Source organism: Microtus oregoni, unplaced genomic scaffold (genome assembly GCF_018167655.1).
Source record: "Microtus oregoni isolate MIOR12 unplaced genomic scaffold, Mior012 000035F_ref0000213, whole genome shotgun sequence".
Lineage (NCBI taxonomy): Eukaryota > Metazoa > Chordata > Mammalia > Rodentia > Cricetidae > Microtus > Microtus oregoni.
In genome coordinates, this window is record NW_024543094.1 from 26,471,344 (window position 1) to 26,495,838 (window position 24,495).

At 39.2% G+C, this 24,495-nt stretch overlaps 1 protein-coding gene across 11 annotated transcripts in view; it reads right to left on the minus strand.

Moving 5' to 3' along the window:
* Positions 1-24,495, minus strand: part of Nebl (nebulette) — a 347,437-nt gene that overhangs the window by 53,338 nt on the left and 269,604 nt on the right. For 8 of the 11 annotated variants that reach the window (XM_041630586.1, XM_041630595.1, XM_041630591.1 and 5 more), the window contains 4 exons: positions 13,347-13,460; positions 11,702-11,806; positions 7,030-7,134; positions 4,782-4,889 (listed from right to left, as the gene is read on the minus strand). The exons of 2 other annotated variants lie outside the window; for them this stretch is intronic. In XM_041630586.1, the coding sequence (XP_041486520.1) occupies positions 4,782-4,889; positions 7,030-7,134; positions 11,702-11,806; positions 13,347-13,460 (432 nt within the window). The remainder of the gene's footprint in view (positions 1-4,781; positions 4,890-7,029; positions 7,135-11,701; positions 11,807-13,346; positions 13,461-24,495) is intronic. One more of the 11 variants, XM_041630589.1, reaches the window with a different exon arrangement.

The following is a 24,495-nucleotide window of genomic DNA, read 5'->3' on the forward strand; positions in this document are numbered from 1 at the left end:
GAACAGAACAAAAATTCCAGTTTTGTCAATTACACAATGTAGGCAGAGTTTTTCTGTCAGGACCACTGGTCAATTCTGTCCCACCAGCCAGCTCCCAAATAACCACCCAGAGACTTAATATTAATTATAAATGCCTGGCCGATGGCTTTGGCTTATTACTAACTAGCTCTTACAACTTAAATTAACCCATATTTTTATTTCTTTAGTTGCTGCCGCATGGCTTACTGCAAGACAATTCTACCAATGAAGAGCAGTCACCAAGCAGCCTCTCCTGCACAGTGAAGGTACTGAGCATCTGTGATTAATATTGCTCCATTTATAGGAAGAATAAGACAAGCTCTCTGATTGGATCATCTGATGACTTCACTCAAAGGAAGTCTGGCTAATCCACTAGAAGAAAATCTGGTGGTGTAGAAGCCAGTTGAAACTCTCCAGAAGTATAAATGTTCAAGACCCCATAATCCTTCTCAAAGGCAGTCTTTTGTGAGTCTGGGAGAACCAATTTTAAAATGGAATCAAATGAATGAGGAAGGGGTGGAATTGTTGCTTCATGGCTTGATCCTGGGAGTCCATGATTGAGCACTGATTCATCAAGTGTGAGGTCTGGAGTTCACATGAGAAACGAATGGAAGATGCCTATGGTGCTCCTGTTGGAGAAGAGCTAACTCTATAACAATTCTTGCCTTTCAGGCCTGCTTTGACATCTTTGATTATGACTACAAATTCCAACATTTGAGTTTCACACTTGAAAATCAAGGACAACCATGTTTTATATTTTAAGATTCATATATTTTTATTTTATGTGTATGAATGTTTTGGTTGATATATGTGTGTGTGTGTGTGTGTGTGTGTGTACATATATATATGTGTGTGTGTGTGTGTACACCATGGAGGCCAGAAGAGAGCACTGAATTCACTGGAACTGGAGTTAGATGTTTGTAAGATGCCATATGGGTGTCAGATTCTGAACCTGAGTTTTCCACAAGAGCAGCAAGCACTCTTAACCACTAACCAACCTCTCCGACAATAATAACCCATGTTTTAAGATTATAAAGATAATCTCTTCAAATGGTGAATTATCTATTCATCTGAAATATTCAGTAAACAGGAGCCAAATTTTGCCAAATATTTTATTCAAAATACATCATAAAGATGATAAAATAGATGAATTGTGCCTAAGATTGTTATTCATGCAAAATGAGAAGCTATTTCTAGGTTCATTATGCATTTGTTACAAAGAAAAGTGCTTGCACAAATAAGTGTATTCGCCAAAGCAGAAGGGAAATGAAGAGAAACACATTGCCCTTTCATTTAGCATTTGTCTTACATGTCGTCACTCAATCAATAATGACAATACTTGAGAAAAACTGGAGTACATAGATGTTCAGTAAGTCAATCAAGAAGCTTCACAAAAATCATTTTGACTTAAAGAATCATAAATACACAAAAAGCAATTATGAGAAATTTTTCTTTTTTTCATGTAGAACTAATTGGGATAGAATGACTGACTATACACCCAAAAGCTGACATTTGACATTTCTAGGCCAATATATTTTATAAAGCATTCTTTATAGAGTAAAGCAAAGTGTGTGTCTGCATTGATTTATATTAGCTATTTCACTTCAAAAAGCGCTTTTCTGGAGGAAAATCACTGCAGTACGTCATTGAGAAAGGATGGCTGAGATTGGAGGGGCCCAGTGCTCAAGCCCGAAAGAATCAAAAACCTCTGTTAGACTCTATAGGGAAACACATTTGTGAAAACAGAAACAAAGAACTTCCCAAGGACAGATTTAGAGATTTCTTCTGGAAAACACAGATTAATCCCATATCTAGGCACTAGATGAAACAAGACAAACACAGTTAAAGGTTAGAACAAAAACATGAATGACTTTTATTGAAATCAGGCTTTTCCAATCAGGTACCTTAAGGAATACAATCCAGGCTAGTTTTAAAAGCCAACTCTAAGATGGGATGATGTGGGATTCCCCTCTGTATGCTATGAATATGTTTTTATTACCATTAGTAATCCTCTTTGGCCTATGGCAAGGCAGATTAGAGCTTGGCAGGAAAACTAAATGAATTCAGGGAGAACGAAGGTGGAATCAGGCAGATGCCATGTAGCTGCCAAAGAATAGAGATACTGGAACCGTAATGGTAGGTCACAGCCTTATGATGATACTAGATTAATAGAAATAGGTTAATTTAAGATGTAAGAGCTAGCTAGAAATATACCTGAGTCATTGGCCAAACAGTGTTGTAATTAGTACAGTTTTGTGTGATTATTCCATTCTGGGTGGCCTGGAAATGAATGTGCAGTCTTTGCTTATACAGGGGTTCTCTTCAGGTCTGTTTTTATTCTTTCTATATCCAAGGGTATTTTAATACATCATCTTGATCTAAAATTTTCCGACATTTATTTCTCTAGCCTTGAGAATATCAATCTGACCCAAAGAACTCCCCTAATGGAAGAAGCCTTGACTCTCATCAAGCCTTGCTGAGAACAGGCAAGACTGAAAAAAATCGGAAGGGAAATTAAAAAACGGGAATCTAATCATCGGTGACTATAATTAAAGGGACAACCTGTCTCATTATTCGGAGGGAAAGAGCAAATAGGGTGAAGAAAGGGAGAGAGGCTATCATGAGAATGAGGTGCTAAAGTCCCAACTCTCCAAATTACTACTGTTTCTAATTTAGAAACGAGGCCTCGAAATATATTAACCATAAATGATGAGGTAGGTCTATTGGTGAGAGGAAAGTTAAGTAGTCAGGATACAAGAAAATTAAGATAATCCCAAGAAACAGCATGATAAAGGATTTTCAGCCTGGGTCCCTGTCTCTGGTTGAGGATGCCAGGAGAGAGTGGCAGGAGCTGGCCGGCTTAGGAGGTATGAAGAGGCTGTCAGGGGGCCGTGGGGTGTCTGTGAGGGTCCATGGAGGAGCAATGGGGATGATGTCAGGGACCACGGGGTAATTGTGAGTTTTACACACTGTTAAACTTCCTGAGAACCGTGAAAGTCAAAATCTCTCCCTGGGCTATAGACCTGTAACAGTGGCCATGTACTTCCCACAAAATGGGAGAGCCATTAAATTCCATTTCTACCTCACGTAAAAGGGAGCACTGCAATGGCAGATAATCATACAGCAGAAAGGCTGTCCAGAAATGCTTCCTATACAGTTGTCTAAATGGAGAAATGAGGTTCCAGTATAGTCTGTCCTCTTTAAGGTGAGCTTTTGTGGACTTCTAAGATTGGACCAAATTTACCAGCTCTGCCAAGTCACCTAAAGGAGACAGCTCACTTAGTCACCACAGGTACTGACAGTTCTTTATCAAATTCAATAACAAACTTAAGAAGATATGACAAAAAAGAATAAATAATGTCCCTCTCCTCTTTGACTTAAGAAGAAATTAAACCAAGTGTGTCCAGTCTTATTGTCTAAAGGGCTTTTTTCCCAAAAGGATGGATTATAGTGTCTCAAAGCAGATGGCAAACGAAAACATAATACTAAGTTGCAACTGTCTGACAGTACTTGTCATTGCCTCTGTCTCTCAAAAGTAATATCCCATTGGTAACCACAGAGGGTAGATACTGACTGCAGACAAAACTGTGCCTGGTGCCCTATGTGGAAAGAAAATGAAGGGATCAACTGGTCAGAGAAAATATAATCTGGGGTGTTGTATGTTGTTTTACTCTTTTGGCTTTTGAAGTACCCATGCCCTAATGAGCCAGTACTTCAAAAGCTATTTGCTGAATAAATTCACACAACACTAAAGAGTATCTGCCTATAGCAGCGTTATCCTCTCTTAGAAGCAAAGTAAACAAAACACATTCATGTATTTCCTGGGTAGGGGGGTCAGTTAAATAAATTGACAGAGGAAGAAAGTATCAAGATTGTGACCAGGTACTAAAACACTGGTGACATTTACCTGATGTGTGACATTATTTGAGATAGTTTACTTCAGCACATTACAAACGCCTAGATTGCATTCTCCTCAAGCCATTTGCTTAAGGACTAAATGAGCTGATGTAGGTGAGGCTCTTAGCAAGGCGGCAGGGCACAAAATAAGGATTCAATTATTTAATTGTTGGTTCTTTTACCATTGTAGGGGGAGGGAAAGAAAAGCAACCAACTCTTCATTTTTCAATTCATTTTAGATACTCAGTTTTACATCAATACCGTTTGAAAGTGTTGATTTATAGTCATGACCAATCTGAAAAAGTTGTAAGTGCTTTTCCACGGGTTGTGAGAGCAAAGAGGAGTTTGTCTGATTTAGCTATAGTTGTTGATCAGTAAACTAAGGAGCAGACAAATTCAGTGACCTCTAGCAGTGAGAGGCTATATCTAGAACACAGGTCCTGTCCTGCAGAGCTGTACTGAGTCTAATATGGGATCCTTAGGCCTCCCTGCAGAGCTGTGTTGGGTCTACAACAGGGGTCTTTGAATCTCCCCTGCAGAGCTGGGCTGAGTCGAGAACAGAGGTCCTTGAACCTCCCATGTAGAGCTGGGCTGAGTCGAGAACAGAGGTCCTTGAACCTCCTCTACAGAGCTGAGCTGGGTCTAGAGCAGGAATCCTTGAACCTGCCATGCTGAGCTGGGCTGGGTCTAGACCAGGAGTCCTATAGCCTTCCCTGAAGAGCATGTGGGGTCTAGAACACAGTTTCCAAGCCTTCCCCACAGAGTAGTGCTCTTGTCTGTACACTCCACCCATCACCAGCTAATTCTTTTCAAATGAGAAAATTTCAAGTACCCTTGAGTTTTTGGCAACAAGCCCAGTCCCCTACCTCACTCTGCATCTTCTGAGCCTCCTTTGAAACCTGATAAGATGGTGTCTCAACAAACTCAAGCATGGACTTCCCTTTATTTTTCTCATATTCTTCTCTGTATTTTACCTGCATGAAAGAAAAACATTAAAAGCATATAAAAATAACGGCTATACATAGTTCAGTGGCAGAGCACATTCTTAGCAAGGGCAAGGTCTTGGGTTTAAATCACAACAATAATAACAATGATAACAACAACCAAAAGCCCAAGTATAAAGCAAAGCACAATAAATACACCCAAAACTAACCATCTTATTTTGTGATATCAAGTTATTCCGGCAGTTTAGGGTGATGGAGGAGTTCCAGTTAGTGACATACAAGAGAAGGGAAGAGGTTATATATAAAAATTCTTAAGAAAAAAATTATTTTAGCCCAACTAGAAGGTATTTAGTGTCATGGGACTCTAAATGTGTTATATAGAGAACAAATAAAATATTTTGTCAGATAGGCAGAATACAAAAGTATTTAATAAATACATGGGTTTATTTATGTCAGTACTCACACCATACATATGTAGAGCAGAGAAGAATGAAGGAGGAGTGGGGAGAGAGACCTCAGTGATAGTCTCCATGTCTATCAAAACATCATGAATAAGTTTTAAAAATGGATATGATAATCTTTCTTTCAAAAATGATCCTGGGAACTCCAAGTTTTCCCATAGATATTAATAAAACACATGTGGTTTACTTGTTTTTCACTATCCATTATTTAATATTATATTGTGAATTATTTGTTTTAATTAAAATTAGTTTTATCTCCATTCTATTTACAAAAGGAAGGAATTTTCTGTAGCTTTAGGTTTTTGTTTTTCTATTTTCTTTGTGTATGCACGCATATGTGTTTGTGTCTGTGGTGTATGTGTGTGGTGTGCACACGTTTGTGTGTGCAAGTGTGTGTACCTGTGACTGTGCCCCAGAGGCCAGAAGAGGATGTAGGGTGTCGTGCCCCATCATCCTCTCTCTTACTTCCTTGAAACAGACAGACCTGGATGTGGAATTAGAAATCCCCAGAAATCCTTCTGTCTTCTTTGCCCCCACACCACAATGTTACAACTACAGGGGCAGGTAGTTGTAACTACTTCCAGCTTTTGACCTGGGTTCTAGTGATCTAGGGATGAGCTCAGATCCTTAATATTTGTATAGCAAGCACTCTTAATGCTGAGCTATATCCCCAACCTGCCATATCTATTTCAAAAAAAAAAAGCTAAAAGTCTATGTAAGCCATCATTGCTTCCAAACTTTGGGGAGGGGGTGTTGAAGTATCAACTGGACACACTCTAGAATATCGATGAGAGAATCCCTAGGTCAGGTTGGCAGGTTGGCCTGTGGACCTGCCTGCAAGGAATTGTTTAATTTATGTTCATTGATGTGGGAAGAGACAACCTAAAAGTAGGTGATTTTGTCCTAGGCTGTGTGAGAAAGGAGAAAGTGAGCTGAGCACAAGAATGCATGTTTTACTCCTGTGGATGTAGCTGTGTAACCAGCTGCTCCAAATCCCCACCACCTTGGCGCCCCAACAATGATGGGCTGTAACCTGTGAACTCTCTTGAACTGCCTCATCACAGTGAGAGGAAGGGAAGCCCATAAGGAGAGTAACTTACTTTCCTTGTGGAATTTATGTTCCACAGAATACATTTAAAAGTAATGGAAATGTTTGTCTTACCAGATGCTAGAAATGGCATCTTTAGCGACTATTTAAACTTATAATAATAACTTAAAAACAGATCCTGAACTTAGAGTGTGCTAGGAAAAAAGAAAGTTTTAAGGTTTTTTTTAACAGACTACATAGGGTTTCAGAGTTAGAAGAAACATTAATTTAAAATACATTAGTAAGGATGTTTTCCCTTTTCAATAACACTTATAATTAAATGGAGAAATTATAATAAACCTTATACCCAGAAAATCAATTTTGTAGCTCAAAAATGTCAAATCAGCACACTGTAAAATTTTAAATCATCATGAGATTTGATCACAGTTTAATTAGTTCCTAGATTAAAACTTTTTAATTATATGAAGAACATATTTTTATGAAGCCACTTTAAGTTGAAACATGGTTCCAGCTCCCTGACCCAAAAGATAGAAGTCTAAGAAATTTTTTTCCTGAAGCAAAATTAATGTTCTTGGGCTCCACCCTTCCAAGAGCATGGCACTGAGCAGCAGGCAGCCCCATGGCAGTGTAGGTCTGAGGGTAGCAGCACTCGGGGGCTCACCTGACTCTGGAGGGTGGCATTGCCCTTATGATGCAGGTGCTCCGTGGCCTCGGCATCAAAGTGATACATCCCTTTGTTCTCTTCAAAATCCTTTTTATATTCCCACTGCAAAACAAATATGAAAGTTAGTTCAGAATAAAAGAGACTGGAGAGTAAAATTAAGACTTGGGAATATAACTTGGTTGTGGTAGCTCTTGGGAGGCTGAGGCAGGAGGACTACCGTGAGTTCCAGGAAACCCTGGGCTATGGAGTGAGGGTGTCTCACAGCAATTTTTAGTAAAGCAAAGAACGTAGAAGCCAGCGGGAAGGAGGGGCAGTGCTATTACAGAGCCTGTGTCTACAGCAGCCAGCATGGAGGGAGTTCTAGAGCTAAGATATATGGGCAATACCAGATGGCCTCACTGTAGGAGGCCATGAAAAGAGCACGTGAAATAGCCAGGGATTAATTGTAAACATGATGAGGAGAATCACGGAGTGGTAATGAAAAGCTAATGATGGGGTCCCATGGTTCATGAGCGGGCAACGTGGGGTGAAATATAGACACTGCTTCTTATCCTAGGACATATAGAGTGTTTAGTTGCATCCATAAGGAGATACAAACAAAAAGAAAGGAAAGGAAGCTGGAAACTAGAAGCACGGATGCAGAAAAAGACTTAGCCATGAGCAAGAATAGAGGCGATGAGGAGAACGAGGAGCTGAGTAATAATTGAACTAATTTCAGAATTTCAAGGAAAGAATGGGAGCATCGAGAAGAGGACCTGAAGGATGTGAGTACAATTCATTGATTATTTTTTGAGTTGAAGAAATTGGACATCTACTATTTAGACATATATGAGAAGGTAAATTTGGAATAGACCAGAATGAGTAGGAATGATATTTTACTCTAGACCTACGACAGGGAAACGAGATTGCTTCTTGACTTCTAGCACTAGAGACCAGACGCTTAGTAATTAGTCCTACTTGGAAAAGACTTCTACAAGCCAACAGTAGTCTCAGAGATGCAAGGCTACAGAGACCTACAAAGGTAAAATCAGTTGTCATGGGTTCCAGGAAAAATGTTATTCTGTGTAGAATGAAGGGAAGTAGATGCAGCTTTTGAAGGGCAGCTTACGAGAAGTGGCCAGAGAACCTTAGGAGATGCTGTGGGGACAGAAGTGTCAAAGGGAAGAACACATAGCATCAGGAACAGAGAGAAGGGAGATGCTTGTGACCCGCCATAGAGCTGCTGCCCCACAGAGACAAAGTTCCAGAGGGAGTCTGGCTTCCAGCACTGAGGGAGCGAAGATAGGTATCACTGAGCTCTAACCAGAATGAAATACATTTGGAAAGCACCAAAGGGAAGTCTTGACAATGTCCACACATTACATCTTGACTGAAGAGAACAACTAAATTTGGATTCCTCTATGAATTTTAAGTTAAAACTAAATAAAAGCTAATTCAAGCAAATGGCAAAGTCTAACCTGAATGATATATTAAGAAGCTTTGCACTTTGTTTAGATATTCTTTTATAATATCTACTTATAAAATAAATGTAATTTCAATGTATTAAGGCAGAACACAATCTATTATGGAATCAAAATCCAAAACTAATGAAATCTAGGAAATTATACTTGGAATAATGGAAAACCAAATCCTTGGAACTCTAATCTGCAAGTGAAATTTCTAATGCAGGGCTTGTTTCCTGTATTGAATAGTCTCTGTTGCCTCCTAGCGGAAGTTATATAGAATAACACAATATATATTTTTAAATTTATGTAAAAAGGAAATTGAAAGCTCCATTTTCCACAGCAAAGTGTTTCTCTAAACACTTAATTTATGATCTGAACAGGTTTTTAAATTGCTTATTCTGCTCTACAGACGACACATTAAAATTTAAAAATTCTGATATAGACCAGGGCATTTAGAGATGCTGATGAAAATAGCTAGCACTGAACTTTGGCAAAATATCTAATATAAAATTTCTTCTTCAATATTTTAATAGAATCCAGTCACCTTCTATGTCCAGAAAATTTCTATTCTCTTTATACAATATTTAAAAGACTATTCTAACTTACAACCAATTTAAAACAATATAGTCTCATACAATTTTAATATGTAAATCATTTGCAGAAAGTCAAACTCTCTGGCCCATGCAATCATTTCTGTGATATAGACTAAGATAGACCAGGGAGCTAAGCTCTGGGAACTGTGAATAAAATGAGCAACGTGACTTGGTTGGGGGCTGGGAGATAACAGAAACGGTGTGTATTAAAGTCTGATTCTTTTTCTCCATTGTAAATCAAACATTGGCATTTTGAAAAGAAATCTTGCCTGTGAGAAGATTCCATCCTTCCTCATTTACAAATGAATCCCCAGGTCCCTGGAAGAGTGTGCCTGACTCTGGGTTTGGTACAGTATGAGGCCAACACTGCCAGGAAGACAAAAGCTGGACACTGGAGACTGAAGAAAGCAGAGGGTGCAGAGGACAAGAAAATGAATACATGAATCATGGAGAAGAGCACGGAACCAGCACAGATGTGTCAGTGTGGCTAGGGTATGTGTGTCCAGGTGGCTAGGGTATGTGTGTTGGTGTGGTGGTTAGGGTATGTGTGTAGGTGTGGCTAGGGTGTGTGTGTCAGTGTGGCTAGGGTGTGTGTGTAGGTGTGGCTAGGGTGTGTGTGTCAGTGTGGCTAGGGTGTGTGTGTAGGTGTGGCTAGGGTATGTGTGTAGGTGTGGCTAGGGTGTGTGTGTAGGTGTGGCTAGGGTGTGTGTGTCCAGGTGGCTAGGGTATGTGTGTTGGTGTGGTGGTTAGGGTATGTGTGTAGGTGTGGCTAGGGTGTGTGTCAGTGTGGCTAGGGTGTGTGTAGGTGTGGTTAGGGTATGTGTGTAGGTGTGGCTAGGGTATGTGTGTAGGTGTGGCTTGGGTGTGTGTGTGTCAGTGTGGCTAGGGTATGTGTGTAGGTGTGGCTTGGGTATGTGTGTCCAGGTGGCTAGGGTGTGTGTGTTGGTGTGGTGGTTAGGGTATGTGTGTAGGTGTGGCTAGGGTGTGTGTATCAGTGTGGCTAGGGTATGTTTGTAGGTGTGGCTTGGGTGTGTGTGTGTCAGTGTGGCTAGGGTGTGTGTGTCAGTGTGGCTAGGGTGTGTCTTTTGGTGTGGCTTGGCTGTGTGTGTTGGTGTGGCTTGGCTGTGTGTGTTGGTGTGGCTTGGCTGTGTGTGTCGGTGTGGCTTGGGTGTGTGTGTTGGTGTGGCTAGGGTATGTGTGTTGGTGGAGGGGTGGAAATGGACAAGGCAGGACACTGTAATGTAAGCGTCCGGATACCAAGGGTGAATTCTGAGCCTGTCAACATGGCTCCAACACCAGAAGCAGTAATACACTGCTTTTGACCCAAAGACCAGCACTTTTTAAGTAAATTAAAACCTAATCTCTGCTCATGTGAAGCACTTGCATGCAGTGGACACCTCGCGAAGGCTGGTGGAGACAACGTGTAAGAGAGTAGACATACGAATAGCAAATGGTGTCTGCCAGCGCTAACAAATGGAGCTCCTCTATGACTGAGGCTTAGAGATCCAGTCTTGGGGCTTTACCCTGAAGACCGTGGGCTCAGCTATTTAAAAGACTACCTTCACTTTTCCTCACACCCTACCCTACATGTATTTCTTCGTCTGATCTGGGTTATTCTGTAAGGTAGGATGCTTTTAAGTGAATGGGTGATTATTGTTCAAAGAGGTGTAGAAATAATGGGGTCATTAGCATTCAGGAACTGGATGCATACAGAGTGGAGCTACTGGGGACCAAGGGTCATCATTTACAGGAACTAGTAAAGGCAGCATCCAGATGCACCAAGGGTGGACACAGTGTCCCAGAAGCTAGAATTCTAAGGAACTTACCATGTAAATAGTAAACACAAATGTTTTCATCAGAACATAAAACCCTCATTGCTGACTTGCAGATAACATGGAATCCATCTCAGGATTACACTCCTAGTGGCCATGTAATATAAGCACCTTCATGATTTCTTGTCAGAGAAAATATAGCTTAAGCCATGAAGACATTACATTTATGATATACTGGTATGGATTTCATAACAGAAGATCCCTGATTGCAAAACATGAACATCAAGTGGCTTTATTTTGATAGAGATAAAGAAATAGGAAGAAGGAAGACAGAGTGGATGCTCACTTATCAACAAGTATGTTTGTACTCATGGCATTTGAGGAGCTAGCAAGAGCCCACTTTGGGCATCACTTTCTTCAGTGGACTAGCCATGTCCACTGTCCATGCTCCAGCAAATAACATCCACCCCTGCTCTTCCAGGCAGCCCTCGTTAAGCTCAGTGAGCCAAACACACACAGAGACGTGAAAGGAGGGGTACATGTCGGCAAGAAGAAGGGGCTGAGCAGGAGACGGAAGGGGGACAAGATAGGGTAATTCAGGGTGAAAAGACTAAATGTATTCCATACATGGACGAAACTGTCAATGGGTGAAGAGTAAGCTAAGAAAAAGAACTCTTTAAAAGGGGCCATGACTGTGGGACTTGTACAAGCAGGTGGCTACTTTTCAGTGAGTTAGCAGCTGGGGAGGAGCAACACAGAATGCATCTAATGAAGCAGGTAAGCCCGGGAGCAAGAGGAACACTGGCATCTCAGAACTACACACATCTACTCTACAATGGCCACCAGACAGCTCACTTACTCCACTGAGCATTTTGCTGGCTTTCAGAGCATGGTCTAAAAACAACAAATTTGGGAGATCTGAAACGGGCTCGTGCATAGTTTTAACGTCTTTCTTGTACTTCACCTACAAAAATAACATGGAACAAAATGCCATCTAGCAGAAGGAAACTGGTTTGTGTTAGCCTCATTGCCTTTTTCCCCCTCCTTACACTCAGGGTCCTGCTAGTGCAGAAGGATTTACAAGTAGCCACTAGATGGTGCTGATTCACTACAGAATGAGTAAAATGGCTATGTAAGGACTTGAAAACATTTAAATTTTTTTGTACTGTTTATATATTCCAAAACGGCGGTGTTAACACACTTAGGTAATTATAGTAGAAACTCTACTTTTAGAAAATAAGGAGAATCATAGCTGTATTCTTTCCACACAGCTACAGAATTACTTCAGTTTTACTTTACTGTAATTTTAAGATTCTGCAGCTTTGTATTCTGTAGCTATGTAAATCTATTTTGTTTAAATTTAATATGGTAATAAGAATCAAATATCCATATCAAGCGTATTAAACATGAGCTGTATGCACAACACTTTTAAAAACACTTTGTATGTGTGAAACAATCTTTACAACCACCCTAATTGTTGAATGTTTTATTCCTATTTGACAGATGGGGAAACTGAGGCACAGACAGACTGAAGGCATAACAAGATTCTACATGACTGGATAGGATCACATTCAGGCAACCTGACCCTCAGCCTTGAGCATTCGAGGCTCTGTTCTAGTTTCCTTTGAGATGAACTTGTCTACTCGCTTAACATCTCTGCATACATTCAGATCTTATCAGTCAGGAAAGGAATGATTCTGACATCCCTGGAGGTTCAGAAAGACAAAAACACCCACTTGAGCGTGCAGAGACAAACCAAGACTGGTTATTGACCATAAATACTTTCTAAACATTAAGGAAAATGAAAAACGAGCCAGACCCAAGGAGAAGTGGTGAGCCGAGCTGATGCCTCAGGGAGCAACCTCTCAGTTTTCCTGAGTGGGAAGGGTCTGTGCACATTTAAAGGATAGCAAGGTGATCTGTCTTTCATTGTTTTTGCTTTTATACAATGTCTCCTTCTAGTAAGAATTTGAAATATCATTTCCTATCAAATGAATTCTTCTTACTTTTAAAAACATGAAAATGAATCTACAAAGACAGCACTTAACAAAACTGAACGAAATTGTAAACCTTTAGTAGCACAATTAATGACAAACTCTTCCTGACAAACCCCCACATAACAGGTAGTGCTTTATAATAAACCCCATTTTGTGGCTATAATTATGAGTTAATTGTTGTCCTACCTAGTAATTTGTGATAACACACATCTCTTTCCTGCAAAACTCTATAATCTATTTCTACTCTAGATCAGACATAATAATTTTATTCATACCACTGTTCCTACTTATTAACTAATTAGTAATCAGTAACCATTAATAGCAAATTATAATAATATACTTTTCTGGGGGGAAAAGCTTCAGGAAAAATATGTTTCAGTGTTTTCAACTACAAATTACTCAGAAATTACATGATCTTGATTAAATATCAGTAATTACAACACAGTTAGTTCTAGGAAAACAAGACTCAGAAGATATTGAGAGCAATTTCTGTAGATTACCACTTACTTCACTTGCCAGGGCAGTGGCGAGCTGCTGCTGCCTGAAAGCAGCACTGTCCAGCGGGTTGTAGCAATGGCTCTGCTCCCTCAGTGCGTGATCAATTTTCTCTTTATATTTAACCTGCCGTAAAGGAAAAGGACAGACTGAATTAAGTCACATATTTCGGAGGGAAAATAACACTTTGGGTTTTTGTTTAAGAGATCAAATAAAAACTACCTTTCAAATGAATAGTTACAAAATTTAAATTCCTGATATTCATTCCTCCTCCATAAAGCTTAATGGGGCATTTAGGAAAATTTAATGTGCTACTTGAATATTGGTCATGAATGCTATTAGGCATGAACTGGCATCGAATACTCTGCTCGTGAGAATTATGCATTTAAAATAGGAATGTTTCACATGTTGACTCCCATTTCCGTACCCCTGGAACCCAGGATCAGTTAGAAGTGAGAGCACACATTTCTTAAGGTCTGCCACACTTAGAAAATGGGTCATTGAAACCAGAAATTGAACAGATTTTCTAGAAAGAATTATTACAAATAAAGAATACAGTTAGTAACCATATTTCATTTGTTCAAAGATTCATTTTAAAACTATACTTTCTGCAACATCCATATCTCAATTGTTCAAAGCCTAAGTTTTAGGAAGCAGATTTTCTATAACGTTCTAGATCTGCTTACTGATAGTCTAAGTCTTCTTCTGCTTTAACTCCTCAACCTATCCAGCAGAAAAGGGTGTTCACTATTCAGCCTAAATTTTCTTTCTTTAGTCATTAGACAACCAGAGAAGGGTTATCAACTTAGAGGTACTTTTTATGGATAAATAACAATATGGATGCATATTATAGACAAGAATGTGGGGACCAATTCTCTCTCTGAATAGAGAACACCTTAGCTACTCGTATCTCGCATGCTCTTGATGAATGCTGCCAGAAAGATCATGCACATATTTCAAAAGCAAAACCAAACTGTATTTCTATAAATTTATGATGTTTCTAAAATAATGTACTTTTTGTTTTCTTGTAATATGCTCATAAAGCACATTTATCCTCAAGCTCTGTCCTTCAGTAGTACTTATTAAACAGAATTGGAAAATGACTCTTTTTGTGGCCCTGTTTGGGGCGGTGTCTTCTTCAGGGATACCCGCCAGGTGTCTATGAGAGCGAGCTGGTAAAGCTTTGACGGGAATACAGCACTGAAAAAGTACCGTCTGCGTGTTCTATTTAAAAATCATTTTCTGATATTCATGCTGCCTGATACATTTATTTTAAATAATTGGTAAGCATTTCCAAATGAAAAAAAAATAATTTTAAATTAGCTTTTTTTTTATCTTGAAATCATAGGCAGCAGTACAAATAGAAAAACTTTAAATTTCCTAGACGATTTGAACTGGTATTCACTCAAGGATCCTTCTTACTCGGCCACGTTCACCTTTGCACTTCCCTTTCCGAGCCCCTCTTTCTTCTGCTCGGCCACTTTCCAGGGACTGCTCTTGGGCAGTGGCTGTACAATGCTAACCAGCTGATGGGCACCAAGTTTCCTATCAATTATCCCTGTTCACTAACTCAACCAACCTGTTATGTAAGTGAGAAAGTAGGTCCTCTGCCTTTTGCCCCAGAGAGCCTGTCTGAGTTTCTTTCATTACTGTGATGAAATACACCAACAACCAAGGCAACTTGGGGAAGAAAGGATTTCTTCCAGCTCACAGTTCCAAGTTGCAGTCCATCACTGCAAAAAGGCCACAGAGGCAGCCGCTAGAGACAGCTGCTCATGTATCATCCATGGGACAGCAGCAGAGAGCCAGGGATAAATGCGTGCTTGCCCCTTAGCCCACTTTCTCCATTTTATACAGTGCAAGACCCTCTGCTCGTAGATTGATCCCACCCACAATTTTGATGGGTCTCCCCAATATCAGTTAACATAACGAAGAAAATCCCCACAGGATTCCCAGAGACCCATCTCCCAGGTGTTTCTAGACTCTGTCGAGCTGATGACTAATAATAATAACCACCACAGCACAATGTGCTGTAAAGTTGTTTGCGTTCTAAACCTTGGTTGTCTGTGTGATCTGATTTCAAAAGATGTGCGTGAAAGAAAAGCGTTTCCACCGTTAACCAATGAACACGAAATAACTGCATTGTATAAAAGTACATGGAGCAAACGCTGAAGTACAGCTGGGTCTTGCCTCACAGCTTCTCCATGATTTGCACATCCATGAATGAAGAAGATCCAGTGGCGTGTGGGGGTCAAATCTTTCACCTTCCAACTGTCTGCCTCACTAACTGAACAGACATGCTCAACATTCTGTTCCATTTTCAATCCCCAGTTCACAAGCTGACGTCTAGTTCCCTGTTCACACTCACAGCTCCCGAGAGGTCCCTGCAGTGCTGTGACTGTCACTGCTCGCTCAAGCATGGAACAAAGCAGGTACCTGCCAGTTATGAGACCACTGGAGGGGGGAGATAAGCGTTGATTTTAAGGTAAAATGTTACTCCTTCCTCCCACCGCCACTGTTTTACAAATAAATGAAGTTCTAGAAAGAAGTAATGAAGTTACTTTATTTACATTATGAGTGTCACACATAGTGGCTCAGATTTCCATCACTTTCTAATAAATATATAGAACGATTTATTATGTAAAATCAAACTTCTGGCTGTTTTCTAAGGAATCTTGACTATAGCAAGACTTTAGGAAGTTTCCACTGTGATTGGTAAGCTATGAGGGCAGAATTTAAACTAATTATCTAAGTGCCTCCAGACGGAGCAATGCCACTAGGAAGAGAGACTTCTAAACACGTCAGTTTTCAGGTCTCAGGTGCTTGGCTCCCTCATGACATCAACTATGCTCAGATTCCCCTAGAGCCATCAAGGAGAGAAAAACATACCTTCAGCATAGCCATGAAAAGCGATGTTAGGAAAAAATAAAAAATTTGAGGAGTGGACTTTAACTATTACAGAAAACAAGGTACCATTCTTTCCAATCTTTGCTAAAATTGAACTGCAAGTGAACAAGGAAATCAGTAAAGAATTTAAAATAGAACTCATCATAGAAACAATCAGATATTAAGTCTGAATTTTAAGCAGAATGTTATCTGTGCCTTTCTCTTTCTTTCTTTCTTTCTTTCTTTCTTTCTCTTCTTCTCTCTCTCTTTCTTTCTCTTTCTTTCCTTCTTTCCTTCTTACTTTCTTTTCTGTTTGATTTGGGTGTGAGCACTAAACTCAGAGACTTATGTGCCTTTATTTTCTTTTCAAAATAATATAATCTCACCTTTGTATCAAGTGTCAAGAATCCAAATCCTTAAATAGACATCCACATGTTTATCAATACCATAACCTATTTTACTGCATAACTTAAAAGCCCTAGACTACAGAACTTGCCACAGGGTCAGTCACCCAAACCAATCCTCTAAACACAGACATAAATCCATCCAGGATTAATACAAACCACATCAAGAACTACACAGAAATGAACAGAGATCCATTCACATTGGCAACTTGGGATATGACATTTAAGCTAATGCTTGGCAGTATGAGGAGATTGGCAGAGTGTGTGTTTCCAGGAAGGAAGAATGGGAGCATCTCCAAGCCAATTAATACCCTTAACTGTAAGTAAGCCATTGGAAATAATTCATAAGCAATTCCCCAAATCCATAATTTATCATTACATGGATGACATCTTGTTATCTGATTTAAATAAAAATACTTTAGAAAGGATGTTTGAAGAAGTAAAGAAAGTCTTGCCTAGGTGGGGATTACAAATTGCCCCTGAAAAGATTCAAAGAGGAAATTCTATTAATTACCTAGGTTACAGAATAGGGTTAGAGAAAATTAAAACGCAAAAGGCACAAATTGGGAGAGACCGGTTAAAGACTCTTAATGACTTCCAAAGATTGTTAGGAGACATTTCCAGTCTATGACCAGCTGTTGGGATAACACCTGATCTAATAGTTCATTTAAACAAAACCTTAGATGGTGATAAAGATTTATTCAAATCTTTCTTGGACTATTCAGTCCAAGAAAACTGACAGCTGAAGCAGAAAAGGAACTGACAATGATTGAGGAAAAATTACAGGAGGCACATGTGGATAGGGTGAACCCAAATCTTAGCTGCATCCTAGTCATATTGCCTTCCAGAATTTCTCCTACAGGGATTCTAATGCAGAGGGAAGATATTATTTTAGAGTGGATATTTATACCTAATAAACCAAGTAAAAAATTAAAAACTTATGTGGAAAAAGTCTCTGAATTAATTATAAAAGGTAAGCTGAGACTTCGTCAACTAGTAGGTATAGACCCAGCAGAAATTATAGTGCCTTTTACTACTGAAGAAATAAAAAAGTTATGGGAAGACAATAAACCGTGGCAAAGAGCTTGTGCTAATTTTTTGGGAGAAATTAATAGCAACTATCCCAAAAGTGGTAGACTTAACCTCATAAAAAGAACTTCTTGTATTCTTCCTAGAATTGTACGTGATGCTCCAATAACTGGAGGGGATACGTTCTATACTGATGCAAATAAATCAGGGAAAGCAGGTTACAAGTCAGATGAATTGAGTAAGGTGGAACAAAGCCCTTATAATTCTGTCCAGAAGGCAGAATTATATGCCATTCTTATGGTGCTAAGGGATTTTAAAGAACCTCTTAATATAGTTACAGATTCACAATATGCAGAAAGAGTTATCTTGCATATTGAAACCGCTGAATTTATACCAGATGACACAGAGTTGACTTCATTGTTTATCCAGGTACAAGACATAATCAGGAACAGGATTTGTCCGATGTACATAACACATATCCGGTCCCATACAGGTGTGCCTGGTCCTCTAGCCCAAGGCAACGCTGAGATTGATCAATTATTGATTGGAAGTGTGTTGCAGGCCTCAGAATTTCATAAGAAGCATCATGTCAATAGTAAAGGCCTAAAGAAAGAATTTTCCATTACTTGGCAACAAGCTAAGGACATTATAAAGAGATGTCCTACTTGTTCTTTCTATAATCAAACACCGTTGCCTACAGGGAGTAACCCAAAGGGTACTAAGAGAAATTAAATCTGGCAGATGGATGTGTTCCACTTTATGGAATTTGGTAATTTAAAATATGTACACCATACCATAGACACGTATTCAGGTTTTCAATGGGCTACTGCCCTGAGCTCAGAAAAGGCTGATTCAGTAATCACACATTTATTGGAAGTTATGGCCATCATGGGTATACCTGCACAAATAAAGACAGATAATGGTCCAGCATATGTATCTAAGAAAATGAAACGCTTTTTTGATTATTATAATATAAAACACATTACAGGTATACCAAATAATCCTACAGGTCAGGCAGTTATAGAAAGATCAAATCGAATAAAGGATATGCTGAACAAACAGAAAGGGACCGAAAATACCCCCAGAAATAGATTACATAATGCTTTATTAACCTTGAATTTATTAAACGCTAATGAGAAAGGAACGACAGCAGCAGAAAGACATTGGATAATGGAAAAGTCTGCTGAACTAAATCAACCGATTTATTTCAAAGATGTGTTGACCTCTCAATGGAAGCCAGGAGATGTGCTACGTTGGGGAAGGGGTTTTGCTCTTGTTTCCACAGGAGAAGAAAAATTGTGGATACCATCAAAATTAATAAAGTTTTGATTTGAAGAGGAGAAACCTCTTGGAAAGGAGAAATGACAACTCATCCACAATGATGATATTCATACAGGTGGTAAGAAAAACATATAGAACGGAGGCAGGGTTCTGTTCCTATCTCAACAGGAAAACACTCATCTTTGAAAAATTCAAGGGACCCTGGATGTTTGGATACTGACAGATGGAAAAATACCTGCCCAATAGGAAATATCAAGAAAACTGAATGGGTTGTGTAAGTAATATTAAACCATATTTCTAAATTTATAAAGCTAGTTTTGAAGTTGGACTCTGGATCAGTCCCTCTCCAATTCCAAGCCTGTTAGTAAGAGAAAAACCCAGAGTTTCTGGAGTTTCTGTCTCCTGTCAAGAGCCATGATATGGGACAGAAAGAAATGAGTTTAGAAAACATCTTTGCTTTTCTTCATATCTATCATACTTTTCATTGAATATATCTATCATGTCTTTCATTGAATATATATATATGTCTATATATGTCTATATGATTAATGTTTAAGTTTTTCATAATGAACAATGAGTTTTTCCTGAAGTGACATTTGAAGTTTCCAGGAAGAAGATGGGGCCCCATAACAACAACTCCACCTGGTTGATATGACGTCATGATACTGAGAGCACTACTACAAGACCTGCTTTGGGTACCAGCTGCACAAGACAGTTCCAACTTGGTTAGCTGAAATGGTGCACATCTTATACAACATTTTGGCCAGACCTGCACAAAATACTCAGAGACTATTGGCAATTTTAAAAGACATTGATCTTGAAATTTAACCATCATTTTACTTTCAAAGGATCCCCCAGAAAGAACGTCGCCCCCATGACAGCTGGAAGTAATTCTAGAGGACGACGTCCCCTCTCCTAGTAAAGTTTGCCCTTGGGTTTAGGGACATCATTTAGGGGTTGATTATAATTAGTATATGATTGAGGGTTGGGGGAGGAATTTTATAAGTTCGGGGATCATTTTGAAAAAAAAAAGAGGGATGATGGGATAATAGATTTGTAATTGTGAGTTACTGTTTTTAGACAAATATATTGGTATAGATTCTTGTATATTGATACAAAGTTAAATTATATTGACTATTGTATGCATGCATGTTTCCACCTCTGTTTAAAACATTTTTTAATGTATTGACATATATTGTATTGATATATATATTGTATATATTTACCATATTGCAGTGTACATTTCTACCTCTAATTAAGATACTTATATAATATTTGTGTATTGATATATATTTACCTACTGCAATGTATATTTGTACATTTTTTATATTTGGAGGTCATTGTCCTCATTTGTTTCACAGTTGTTTATTTTCTTAGTCTTTAAGTTAGATAGATATTGAGAATTATATAGATTAATAGTCATCTAAGTTTGTCATTTATAATTAGACTAATCAGGTTCTTTAGATATATAGAGATTATACTCAGTATAGATAGATAATCTTCAACCTCTTCAAAGAGCTGTAGAAAATGGCCTTTAATCTAACTCAGAGTTTTGTGGTAGTGAGACACAATTGCTCCTGGCAACACCACTCTATTCCCGAGAGAATGTTGAGCACCAAAGACACTCCACCTGGAACCTTTCTTTTTGGCAGAATTGGCCTTTGGGCAAAGAAATGCCCATACCTCAACGACTGACAAAGATACAGAGCGTGCATCAATGGATAAAACAGGACTGTTATATCCTACCAAGACAGGGTAAGATAGTTTTGAAAAGTTGCTTGCCTCTGAAAATGGTATGTCAGTTATGTTAGGCCTTAGCCAAAGTTGGTTGCTTCAATGCTGCTAATGTGACTTTGGGTGATTTCCCAGGTAGCTAGTTGTCTCTGTGATTTGTTGCATGTTTTGGAAGTTGTTTTACTGAACTTCCTAATTACCTAGGTAACATTATTTCCCTTCTCAGATCTTCGATGGGGTTGAAGACTATATAAATGTAGTTACTTTCTCTCATGACTTGGCCAAGTTATTTATTATACAAGACCAAGCTAGTTAGAATAGGATATTTGTACTTATTGTATATAATTTCATAGTAGGTTTAGAACTCTCTTATTTAAACAAAAGGGGGAGGTGTTGCGGGAGGTCCTCCCACTCCTCCAGCCTATAGCTGCTGAGATACCAGCCCATTGGGGCGTGGTCTCTCTCCCTTTAAAAAAGTGGCCACTTCCCTCTCCTCTCTCTCTTCACTTCCTGCTCCACCTGCGACTAGACTCCCTTTCTGGTTGCTTAGAGGGCTGTTGCCTGGGACAGTGATCTGTAAGTTTTTTCCCCTTTAAATAAATACCACCCTATTAATCATAATTCCAAACTGGTGTGGCATTGTTTGTGACTTACGCCTTCACTTAACAGTTTAAGGATACTATTTATTACTAAATTTTCCAGATTGGTTCTTTTAAGTTTTAAATTCATCCTTATCAATAAAAAAATGCAATTTTGTAACAAATATTAATTATTATATGCATACCATTTCTCTGGTGCTATAAAACTAAACCAAGAATTTAATCCTGCATACAAAATCATCGTGCAGACAAATTCCAAATATGAAGTTCAGATGATAGAGGGACATAGTATCAAACTAACCTCACTTAGAACTTCAGAGTTGATTATTTTGACAGTCTATTCATATTTGAGGTGCACATAAACTAGCATCTTTGTCTTGGTGCATAAAATTCATTTTCCTAAAAATTTTAAACAACTACAAATAATGATACTATGTATCTTCCCAGTTTTCAAAGAGAATGCTGCACCTGGAGAGATAGTTTCATCTAAGATTGGGTACTGCTCTTACCAAGGACCAGACTTTCCTTCCCAGCAACCACATCAGGTGACTTGCAACCGCCTAGAACTCCAGCCACTGGCATTCTAATGTCTAGCCATTAGACACTTCTGGGTTCCTCTGGCTCCTGCACTCACACACACATGCACATACACGCATGCTCAGGCATGCACATGCATACAAATCACCTAAAATAAATATTTAAAAAAATTTAAGAAGGAAAGATTAAAGCAATTGTTCTAGTTAGTATAATAGTTGCGTGAAATCCCACAGAGCTCAGCAGACAGGCAAATGTGAGTGTCTCTCCCACTCAGAGTCTGTTGCTGTTTCCTCCCCATGCGTGCCTTGCCATTACACCACAGCCCACTGCCGGTGTTTGCCTTCTCCACACACCCACTTCACCTCTTTTCCCTGCTTACTGAGTTCCTGAGCCCTTTCCAACAATGTATGCGTGTGCCTTTGCCAATGACTTAGGGGTCAGTAAGTGTGTGACCTTCAACATTACTAGTGAAAATAAAAAACTGCATTTTGGGCCTTGGTTCCAGGTTGATGCAGCTGAGCAGACACATAAAGCAAGCCATTCCAGGACTCCTATTCTCTACTTCCCATCTTTTCCCTTTCAGAAACCTATAGAACATAAGACCAAAGGAGAAGAAACCTGATGGGCACATAAAACTTGCAGACTGCAACCGGTTTAAGCATCTGATCAGTTGGTGGCTACTTAATCTGAGACTGAAAAAACATATTTCTAAAAACCCAAGGGGGTGGGGCATCAAATGGCAGCACTCTTGTGGACTGACTTTGAAATGTGAAAATGCTCAGCCTGGAGTTTTCTTTAAGGACTTACAGAAAGGACTGGATGGAGTCAAATTAAGGTGGAGTCTGAGTGAGAGCTACAGCTGTCTGTCGCTCTACCCCTATCTGTGAATTCATCTAAAAAAAAGGAGGATGAGAAAAAGCTCCAAGTATCTATTTTTAAAAATGATTTTATGGAGTTGTGGGATCTGCGGGTCGGGTGACCGTTTTAACAATGCAATCACAATTCTAACTAGCAGGTGCCTCTGCCGTCAGATCAGTCTTACAGAAACAGAGACAGCATGTCTCAGGTCTCTCAGCAAGCAAGCAACAGAACCATAGTGTCATCTAGAAGGTCTTGCTCCACTGACAAGTTTCCTACTCACTGAAAGGGACCACACTGCTTCTGTACAATCTACTGTGTGGCTGATAGGAAATTTCTATCCACAGCAAAGAAAGGGAGGTACATAAAGTCAGGGCAGGGCCTGGATAAACAGCTCAGGAGGGTCCTGGCTGTGAAGTTATAATGGCCGGAGTTTGATCTGTGGAACCCACATCATGGAAGTTGTCCTCTAACCTCTACACAAGGTCGATGACACCCAACCCTCCCCCCCACCCCCAACACACACACACACACATAAACCCAAAGCAAGTCCAAGCTCTCTTGCCTTCAGAACAAGCAATATTAGGAATGCTCCTCTTAGCTATCTTGGGCCTTTCGTAAGATTGTTGAGCATATCTTATGCCTTAGAGGCTTCCCAAGCCACAAAGCTGTTTTATAAGCAAAAGGCATGGCCGACTGTAAAACAATTAACTCAAGTCACATTACATTCCTGCATCTCTCACACACATCCCTTCTCTCCGCCTCCCTCCTTCACTACAGCCATGGAGACTTCTAAGTGGTACATCGTTTCCTGTGTGGTTCTTGCAACCACTCCCAGCTGGCCCATGGGAGTTTCATCTCTCACAGAGGCCAGCCTTTCCTCTTGAACAGATTTCTCTCCCTTTAAGCCCAGCCTAGTTCAAAACTACCACCTCCACAAAACCTTTCCAACAGCACATCCTTCTCCCCCACACTAGCAAGAGACAGAATGCTTATGGGTACAAATGACATTTCATTTTAATAATGTTGGCATTTATTTTTCTCCTACTAAACCTGAGCATCTTTCCACATAGTTATTAGCCATTTATGTTTCCTCTTTGTACAGTTTTGTTCACCTCATTTCTCATTTCTACTGAGCTCTTAGACAGTTTTGTTTCCACCTTAACGAACTTGTAAGGGTACTGGAGAGATAGCACAGCAGCCCAGAACACTCACTGCTCTCGGAGGGGACCCAGGTTTGATTTCTTACAGTTACATGGTTGATCACAGCCACCTATTACTCCAAGCCCAGTCATCTCATATCATCTTTATATACACATGTACAGTCTGTACACACACATACATATACAATGAAAAAGAGCTTAGGACAAAAATAGATATTAAAGTATATTATCATATGTATTATAGATCTTTTGCAAATATTTTGAGATATTATTTGAAAAACTATTTCTAGTTTTTCCCTGCCTGTACAAATTTTATGATTATTTTAATTTATCCAGTTATATAACTTGATTCTCAGTTTTGAAAAGACTGTTTGGATTTGAATTGAAATTACATAGGACCTTTAAAATTAATGTTGGAAGAAATAACATTATAGTGATATTGAGTATCAAGAATCTCAAACCAAGAGCCCAGAATATATTTTTAGATTTAAGATTTACTTTATATTTTTCTGTCATATTTTAGACTTTTATGTATTTATATTGCCCCATTTTGAAATATAAAAAGAGAATTCTTCCCCCAACTGAAAATTATAAACACATTTTAACCAAAGTTTGTTAGCATTACTGCTGACTCTGTCACTTCCCCCTGAATAAATGCCCTTGTTGATTT